Source organism: Pantherophis guttatus, chromosome 2 (assembly GCF_059756535.1).
Source record: "Pantherophis guttatus breed Tessera chromosome 2, ASM5975653v1, whole genome shotgun sequence".
Taxonomy (NCBI): domain Eukaryota; kingdom Metazoa; phylum Chordata; class Lepidosauria; order Squamata; family Colubridae; genus Pantherophis; species Pantherophis guttatus.
This window is the reverse complement of record NC_142064.1, coordinates 261185629-261195135: the sequence shown is the minus strand read 5'-3', so window position 1 is coordinate 261195135 and position 9507 is coordinate 261185629. Positions and strand designations below refer to the sequence as shown.

At 43.9% G+C, this 9507-nt stretch overlaps 1 protein-coding gene across 1 annotated transcript; it reads left to right on the top strand.

The window, feature by feature from the left end:
- Positions 1 to 6803: 6803 nt before the first annotated feature.
- Positions 6804 to 9507, top strand: LOC148115721 (E3 ubiquitin-protein ligase TRIM17-like). Its single transcript, XM_087883972.1, has 3 exons — positions 6804 to 7289; positions 8567 to 8662; positions 9241 to 9507. The coding sequence occupies exons 1-3, from the start codon at positions 6876 to 6878 to the stop codon at positions 9391 to 9393; spliced, it is 663 nt and encodes a 220-aa protein (XP_087740098.1). The 5' UTR covers positions 6804 to 6875; the 3' UTR covers positions 9394 to 9507.

Genomic DNA, 9507 nt, shown 5'->3' with positions numbered 1-9507 from the left:
TGCCAATTAAGGGACTCTGGGGAGGTCATTCCAGAAATTACGTGCCACCAACAAAAAGCCAAAATAAAGGAGGGGGCTTGGGACTCTCTATGTCCCCTCAGAGACCCTGTTGGGATTAAAGAAGCATCCCCAAAAAACCCTTGAACAAAGGGCAAAGGTGTATAAGATGTTCTCCACCCACCAGATCCCCCCACCTCTTCCCATGGGTCCCCCTGTCCTAAGTTGGCCTGAGACTCCTAATGCCTCTTTCTATCCTCCTTTTGCCTTAAGAGGCATTTCATTGGTCAAACGTGAAGATTTCCAGTCAGCAAATGATCCTATCCCACATTCTACATATTCCATATTCTACATCTACAAGATAGTCTTCTCTGTCTCCCTTCCACAGAGTGATCCAGGCTGCCTCTTTATGTTGACTTTTGCCCAATTTTCCAGCTTTTCCTGATCCGTTTCCTGATTGGATGGCTGGGAAGGGGGCAGTCCAGGCAGTTCTTTCTCTGAAGGATATTCCAATTAAAAGTGACTGAAAAGAGTTTAATTTCCCCTTTATCTCTGAGACAACCCATCAATTGCAGGATTAGTTTTGGGCTTTTATCAAAGGCTTCTTACTGTCTCTTTCAGTCCAGGTTTACTCCCTCCGGTCCCATAAATGTTTCCTTCTTCATATTGAAAAAAAAAGCATTTTCCCCTTTAACAAGCTGGTTGGATCAATAATAATTGCCCTACACACAGTTACTCATGTGCTGGTCACCTCACAGATTGACTACTGCAATGCTCTTTACATGGGGCTGCCCTTGAGGACCACCCGGAGGCTTCAGCTGGTGCAGAATGCAGCCGCGCAGGTTGTGATGGGAGAATCCCGATACTCCCATGTTACACCCCTCCTACGCGGTTTGCATTGGCTACCGGTTGCCCTCCGGGTGAGATTCAAGGTGCTGGTGATGACCTATAAAGCCCAACATGGCTTAGGACCAGGATATTTGGCGGACCACTTACAGCCAGCAACGATATCCCATCGCCCTGTTCGCGCCCATAGAGAGGGCCTACTCAGGGTGCCGTCGGCTAGACAGTGGCGGCTGGCGGCCCCCAGGGGTAGAGCCTTCTCGGTCGGTGCGCCCACCCTCTGGAATCAACTTCCCTTGGAGCTCCGATTAGCGCCTGACCTTCGCACCTTCTGCCGTGAATTAAAAACTTGGCTTTTTAATTCCCTTGACCTGGACTGACGATGGGGTTTTAAGGGTTTTAAGGGTTAATTTTAAATTTTTTAGATTTTAATTTTTATTTTATATTGTGGCTTGTGTTTTATTGTTGTGAGCCGCCCTGAGTCCATTGTGAGATAGGGCGGCATATAAGCCGAATAAAATAAAATAAAATAAAATAAAATAAAATAAAATAAAATAAAATAAAATAAAATAAAATAAAATAAAATAAAATAATAAAATAAAATAAAATAAAATAAAATAAAATAAAATAAAATAAAATAAAATAAAATAAAATAAATAATTGTTTGGCAATCTGTACAATGGATGTTTCTTTCTCCCCGGGATTTTTCAAAATCTTTCCCTTTAGCAATTGGGGTGGGGGGAACCGATGGCCTTTTTATAATTTGCAGATTTCAGCTCCAAAAAATTCCTGAGCCAACTGGCTCACAAATACTGAAGGTCAATCAATCAATCAATCAATCAGAATAGAACTGGAAGGGGCCTTGGAGGTCTTCTAGTCTAGCCCCCTGCTCAAATGCTTCTCCTCTTCTCCTGCACATTCTTGTATCCCGGTTGCCGCGGTCTCAGTCCAGCTGCCATGGCCGCCATTCCACTGCCGCCGGCTCAGAGGGCAAGCCTCCGGCCCCAGGAACCTGCCCGTTCCTCTCGGCCGTCCGAGGGGTCCCTCTCTATCCCCCTGTCCCTACAGGACAGGGTAGGTCCAAAGACCTACTGGCGGGGGCTTGGCAGACGGGTAGACTTGTGATCAGTTGATCCCAAATGCTGACTGTGAATGCTGGTAGCTTTATGGTAGAAGGCCAGAGAAAGGCAGGATATGCAGTGGTGACAGCAAGGGAAGTTGTAGAAGTCAACCCATTACCAGTAAACATTTCTGCCCAACTGGCTGAACTGGTCACTCTAAATAGAGCCTTACAGCTGGCTGTGGGACAAACATTAATAGCAAATATACCTTTGGAGCCTTGCGTGCCCATGGAGCCTTGTGGAAGGAAAGAGGAGTATTAAATGCAAGAGAATCAACCGTTAAATATAGCCCACAAATTTTAAAAGTATTGGAGGCTGCTTGGCAAACAAAACAAGTAGGAGTCTTACATGTCAAGGGACATTCTAAGATTCCCCTTTACACAAAAGGAAATTGGGCTGCAGATGGAGCTGCTAAGGAAGCCTCCCTACCACACTTACAATAAACAGCCTACCTAACTCCTATTTCTCCCTACCCACTTCTCCACTCTCTTGGACTCCCAAGGGTAGGACATGGGCCACATCAGTTGGAGGCAGGGAGAGGAAGGATGGGTGGTGGAAGGTAGAGGGCAGACCTATTCTACCAAATACACCTCAGAGGATTCATTTATAACAAATACATGCCAGCACACAATGGGGGGTCAAAGGGACTGGTAGACTAAGTGACATGCTGTGTAGTAGACAAGGGTCTCTATTCCGCAGCCTCCCAAGCTGTAGCAGTTTGTCTGATCTATGCCAGAAATAATCCAAAAGTAGCCAGGCGCCCACCCCTTAGGAGTCCAACTTAAAGGCAACTACCCAGGGACAATTTGGGAAATAGACCTCACTGAATTACCTAGAAAGCAAGCTTTTGAGTATGTTGTGGGACTAGCATGGACCTTCACAGGATGGCCTGAGGCTTTTGCTTGCAGGACTAATAGAGAGGTTTACTCAGTCTACCACCTGGCAAGTAGTCCTATAGCAGAAAAAGGTAATGATTTAAAAAAAACAACAGCTAGCTCACTTATGCCAGGAGGCTCACCTGTCCTCATCGCAAACTTTGCCACTCATGTTGTTAGGGCTGCACATTGCACCTCGACAGCGAGTGGGCTTGAGCCTCTTTTGAGGCCCTTTTTGGGCAACCACATCCCTCCCTAAAGGCAGAGGAGAGGTCCATCCCACTGGTGGGTGAACTGACCTTGTAACAATAAGTAAGACAACTCGCTGGGGTTATGAAGTTTCTTTCCTGTTATCTGCAGAAAAATCAATACCCTGGACTAGATCATCCAGTACATCCGTTTCAGCCTACAGACTGGGTGCTTGTAAAGACATGGGGATTAACAATGTCCTTGGATCAGAAGTGGAAGGGACCGTTTCAAGTGCTTCTGACCACATATGTGGCACTAAAAGTGGAAGGCCTGGCATCTTGGACAGATCACTTCCAGAGTGACGAAATACCCACCATCTGATTATTGGACTGTGCAGCCTGGGACTTCCTCAGTAGAAGAACTGGGACTTAAGTTATTGTTCTGGAAAGAAAAGCCTCTGGAACCATCGTTGTGTGAGAGGAGAACTACCATCTCCCATAGGTCTTCTCTCAATTAGGAAATTTCCCCAAAAGGTATTTGTAGCTCCCCACACTAGAATTAGGAGAGTTAGCCAATTATTACCAAGAGCTGATTGGGGTGTGTGTATGTGAAGGCTAAAATATTAAGCCAAGTAGACTTAACTACTGTCAGGATGAGACCATATGATTTGTTATGTAACTGTGCTCCTCCCACCCACCTATATTATGCCCACTTTACCTGAAAGGAAGATTAGAAACCAGAGGGACCTTGAACAATCCAGAAAGTACCTGAAGAACTACCAATTCTTACTTTGTTCAGTGGGCTCTGGACCCTCAATAATGCCAGCTACAGGAGCCTTGGTGGCGAAGTGGACTAAATTGCTGTTAAATAGCACTTAGCTGCTAGCTGCCTGCAATTACCACGAGGTTAAATCTCAAGAGGCTCAAGGTTGACTCAGCCTTCCATTCTTCCGAGGTAGGTAAAATGAGGACCCGGATTGTGGGGGCAATAAGCTGACTTTGTATAAAAAAGAACACCGCTTAGGGGGGCCAAAAGCCCTACTAAACAGGTATATACAAAAGTATGAAAGCCATTGCTTAACGTATTGCAAGCCGCCCTGAGTCTCCGGAGAAGGGGGGCATATAAATCGAACCAATAAATAAATAAATAAATAAATAAATAAATAAATAAATAAATAAATAAATAAATAAATAAATAAATAAATAAATAAATAAATGTATCGTATACAGGCAGTGGAGGAAATCCTAGCTAATGAGACTGGGGAGTTTCTTTATTGCTGCAGCAGAAGATCAAGAAGCCATTCGGAGAATGACAGTTCAGTTCAGAATAGGATGGCTCTAGATATATGGCATCCTAAGGACGTTTGTCTCCCTTACTTGGACAACAATGCTGTGTGCAGATTCTGGACAAATCAGAGGAATTCCACAGCCGAACTACACACATCACAAAGATAGCTGCAACTCCTCCCCCCAGCCCCCATGGACGAATGGAAAGGCTGGTGGCATTGACTGACAGGATGGTTGCCTGATTCCAACTGGTTAAGAACCGAATAATGATGTTGGGTGAATCTTGGAAAATTAAATAGTTTTCAGATTCAAAGGGGGAGGGGGGGCAAATGATGGGCCGTCTGCTAAAATGAAGCCAGGTCTTGCACCCACTTGAAAGTAAGTCAGGAAGCCTGTAATTGTGGAGTCTGTCTGGCAAGAACAAAGGCTGCTGATTCACAGGAAATATGCATGTGTAAAGCTTGTAACAATTCTGGGTAGTTAGAAAGCTGATAAAAGTAACTAGAGTTAGGCAAATTACAGACCTCAGCTAAAAGTTAGGAATAGAGATGGCCTGCAGCAAATCAAAGGGGCATTAGATAACTCCTGGGGCATTCATTAGCCAAGGCTTAGGAATAGGGACAGCTAGAGACCTATAGAACAAACTGTAAAATTATTACTACAATGTTTATTAGATGATATTTCTTACTATCCCGCCTTGTCCTGCCTTCTTCTTTAGTGAAAATGTATAAAGCTTTCTTCATCCTTTGTTCTTGGCTCTCTTGGCATTTTGGCCAGGAGCCCTTTTCCTTGGGGTACCCCAATAAAAAGCAATCAAAACCTGCACCTCGTGTCTGGCATTCTTCATTGGCCTCAGCACCAGGTTCAGACCCCAATTGGGGACAACAATTAGTTAGGAACAGAATTGTTACCTAAGAGTGTCCATTAGTGTAAAAAAAAGGATGCTACAGCAAGATATAGAGAAATGTTTTCAGTGATTTTACTAGTTAGAATACAGACTTTAAAAAATTAGATAGGATTTTGCTATACAGTACTTCCCTTTAACACACTAGATGATACAATTTTAAACTTCCTTGGTTGAAGATTTTCCTGCAACATAAATATGGGATATTAAAAAGGGATTTAGATGTGAATATTATGGAAATTTGGTATCTATAGTTTCCAGGCCCTAAATCTGTTTAGTAGCATCATAGTAGCCTCAGTCATATTAGTGATTCCTTCCTTCCTTCCTTCCTTCCTTCCTTCCTTCCTTCCTTCCTTCCTCCCTCCCTCCCTCCCTCCCTCCCTTCCTTCCCCTCCCTCCCTCCCTCCCAACACAGAAGGGTTTTCACCTGGTGCCAAAATGAGGCCACTGTGGGTACCAACTGAGGTTCTCTGGGGAGGACATTCCATAAATGAGGTGCCACCTCTGAAATGGCAAGATAAAGGAAGGGGCTTGGGAGTGTCCATGTCCCCTTGGGGAGCCCATTGTGACTAAGGAAGCCTCCCCCAAAAGCCCTTGAATAAAGGGCCTATAAGATGTTCTCCACCCACCAGATTCCCTTCCCCCCCCATGGGTCCCCCTGTCCTAGGTTGGCCTGAGACTCCTAATGGCTCTTTCTATCCATCTTTTGCCTTAAGGGAGCTCATTGGTCAAACTTGAAGATTTCCATCCAGCAAATGATCCCATTCCACATTCTATATATTGCATAATCCACAAGGTAGTCTTTGCCCAATTTTAGAACTTTTCCTGATCCATTTCCTGATTGGCTGGCTGGGAAAGGGACAGTCCAGGCAGGTCTTCCTTTGCCAGATATTCATATTAGAAGTTAGGGGAAGGATTATAATTTCTACGTTCTCCTTTATCTGTGAGACATCCTATCGATTGCAGCATTGGCTTTGGGGTTTTATCAAGGGTTTCTCCCAGTTTCTGCCATGCCAAATTTACTCCATTCCGTTTCTGTCCCATAAATGTTTCGTTCTTCCCATTTTTTAAAAAAGCATTTTCCCCTTTAACAAGTGGCTGGCTGAATAATAATTGATGGTGAATCAGCCCCATGAATGTTTCTTCCTCCCCAGGATTTTTCAATATCTTTCCCTTTAGCAGGATACTTGGATCAGTAATTGATTGGGGGGTCCGTCCCAAGAATATTTGCTTCTCCCCAGATTTTAAAAAGCAGCACTTTTTCGTGCGGCTGTTGATAAAAATAGGATCGCCAACATGATCGCCAACGTCCGACGAGGGATATGAAGGAGAAGGAAGAGGAGGAGGGGGGGGGAGGAGGAAGGAAAGAAGGAAGAAGAAGAAGGATTATTATTTTGAAAACTCCCCCCCTCTCTTTGACGAGCTGATTGGGCCAATAATAATTGATCGGGGGTCCATCCTGTGAATGTTTGCTTCTCTCCAGTTTGTTGTTTTTAAAACACTTTTTTCCCCTTTAAGAAGCCAGCGAGGCTGACCGCAAGAATAACAACAATTCATTTCGGTTTCCCGTCTGGGGAGAGCCCAAAGGCGGTCACCTGATTTGGAGGAAAAGAAACGAAACTTAACTTTCTCTTTCTTTGTCCCGGCGGAGGAGGCGGCGATGGCGGCCGATGCGCCCTTGCAGGGTTTCCTGGAAGAAGCCACCTGCTCCATCTGCCTGGACTATTTCCAGGACCCCGTGCTCATCCCGGAGTGCGACCACAACTTCTGCCGGGGCTGCCTGACCCGCAGTTGGGGGACGTCGGAATCAGAGGCTTTCTGTCCCCAATGCAGACAGACCTTCGCGCCCCGCAGCCTCCTCCCCAACCGGCAGCTGGCGCGGGTGCTGGAAGGGGCCAAGCTATGCAGCAGCCATCCGGGCGAGGAAGGAGGGAGCCTCTGCCAGAAGCACCGGGAGCCCCTCGAGCTATTCTGTAAGGACCACCAGACCCTCATCTGCGTGGTCTGCGACCGATCCAAAGAGCACGAGGGCCACTCGGTGATCCCTATGGAGGAGGCTTTCCAGGAATACCAGGTAGGAGTCAGCCAGGAGGAATCGCTGCGGAGGGGCATCCAGATCCTTGGTCTTCCTGGCAATCCTTGGACCAATTTACTTTTTCTGTTGTCCACAAACTGGGTTTAGCCTGGCGTAGATGCGAATTAAAACCAGACTGGAGAGGCGGCTCAAGGGACTTTTAATGACGTACTTCAGCAAAAGCCAGAATCACTTCACAACTGTGTTACTAAAAGTGAACAACTGCAGTGATTCACTTAACAACTGCAGCAAGACCTTGGAAATTTAAAAACAGAACAGGATTTTAAAAAAATAAGGAATAAAAATTGACTGGTGGCCATATTTGCAAATTAGGACAAAATATAAAAAAGACAGGGAACAATATGGTATACACAGAGAACAATTGGAATTGGATAAGATATTATTAGGACCAGGAGAAAAAATGATCACAAAAATGTATAATTTTCTGTTAAAATTTAAAATGGAAGAAGAAACCGTGAAGGAAACAATGATTAGCTGGGCAAGAAATTTTGGCTATAACATTCATTTGGCTCAATGGGATAAATTATGGGAGAGAAACTATAAAATAACAATGTCAGCTGCTTACAAGGAGAATCTTTATAAGATGTTTTACCGATGGCACCTGCCACAAGCGAGATTGGCAAGGATATTCTCAAAACAGGTCCCCGGATTGTTGGAGGTGCGGCCAGTTTTTGTTGTTTGTTATAGTTTTTTATTTTTTGTTCTTTTCTATTTTTTTATACTGTATATTTTAATGTTTGAAAATTTAATAAATATTATTTTTTAAAAAAACAACTGCAGCAAGAACATCACTTAACTGTCTTGCTTAGCAAGGGAAATTGCCTGTAGGGGGAAATAGGCTCCCTTTGCCAGCTCCCTTTCCACATTTGCTCTAGAACGAAATTGTCATTCCTCCAAAGTCTTGAGTGCAGACCCCGAAAAACACTCCTGCTGGATCAGGCCAAACGTTCATTTCTCAGTGATGCTTCTGGATGACTGCAACCAGGAGACTCAGGCAGCTCACTTTAATGCCATTACAGGTAGTCCTCGACTTAAAACCATTCGTTTAGCGACTGTTCAAAGTTACGATGACAATGAAAAAAGTGACATAATGCTTTTCACCCTTGTGATCATTGCAGCATTCTGTGGTCACATGATCAAAATTTGGATGCTTGCCAACTGCCATGTATTTATGACGATTGCATATATCTTCTAACTGGGTCTTCCCTCCGATGTAATCCTTTACGGAAAAGAAACTCAAAACTTGTATTTTTCAGATCAAGCTGGAGGATTGCCTGAAGGCTCAGAAGGAGGAGAAAGGAAAAATAGCTACATACAAAGGAGACACAGAGCAAACAGTGAAGGAGATGCTTGTAAGTATTGATCCAAGGGTGAAGAGCTTCTGAGCTAATAGGAAGGAAAACACCGTCTGCCATCTTTGATAATAGGCAGCCTGTGTTTTAGTACAAATTCTGACTTAAATGAAATTCAAGTTAAAGACGGTATTAGGGCACAGAACTTGTTCTTAACCTGGGGACTGAGATGTCACCATCGGCTGAATGAGTCACAGTTGGGTTAAGTGCATCTATCCCATGAGCCGTGTTTTATACAATGGGTTTGTTTTGTTTAATAAATTAAGGCAAACCATATTTCCTCCTATTGAAAAAATTGTGACACAAACATTTTTCTATCTCTTTTTTTGGAATCCCTGATTGCCAAGAAAATTTTCATGAGAGATCATTAAACTAGAGCCTTTAAAAAAAAACCCTTTCCCCCCTCCACTTTTTAATATCAAATGGGTTTTTTGTCTTCTTCGGATATTCTCCCACCTCACTTCTGGATTCTTCAAGGAATCTGTTTAATTATTATAACAATTAAAATAAAAGTAAAAATAATTAAGTAAAACAATAAAAATAAAATAAAATTATGTCTTTTGTCCTTCTTGTTCTAGGACCTCATCAAAGAAGTGAAAAAAGATGTAGTGGCTGAATTCAGAGAGCTACAACTCTGGTTAGAAGGACAGGAGAAGCTTCTGTTGACTCAAATGGAAGAGACGGAGAAGGATATTATGGCAAGAAAGGAGAAGGGTGGACTGGAGGACTGAGATCTGGTCTGCCACCCCCTACTTACTCATGGAATGGGAGGCCCCAGACAAGGAGATCTCAGAGAAGCGGGGAGGCTGAGGAACAACATAATAAAAAATGAGTGACTCTTGTGA

Excerpts from the sequence above, each read along its gene's own strand:
- LOC148115721 (XM_087883972.1), top strand. The coding sequence starts at position 6,876 with ATGGCGGCCGATGCGCCCTTGCAGGGTTTCCTGGAAGAAGCCACCTGC. Across the intron at positions 7,290-8,566 it reads AGGCTTTCCAGGAATACCAG|ATCAAGCTGGAGGATTGCCT; the intron begins GTAGGAGTCAGC and ends TGTATTTTTCAG. Across the intron at positions 8,663-9,240 it reads AAACAGTGAAGGAGATGCTT|GACCTCATCAAAGAAGTGAA; the intron begins GTAAGTATTGAT and ends TTCTTGTTCTAG.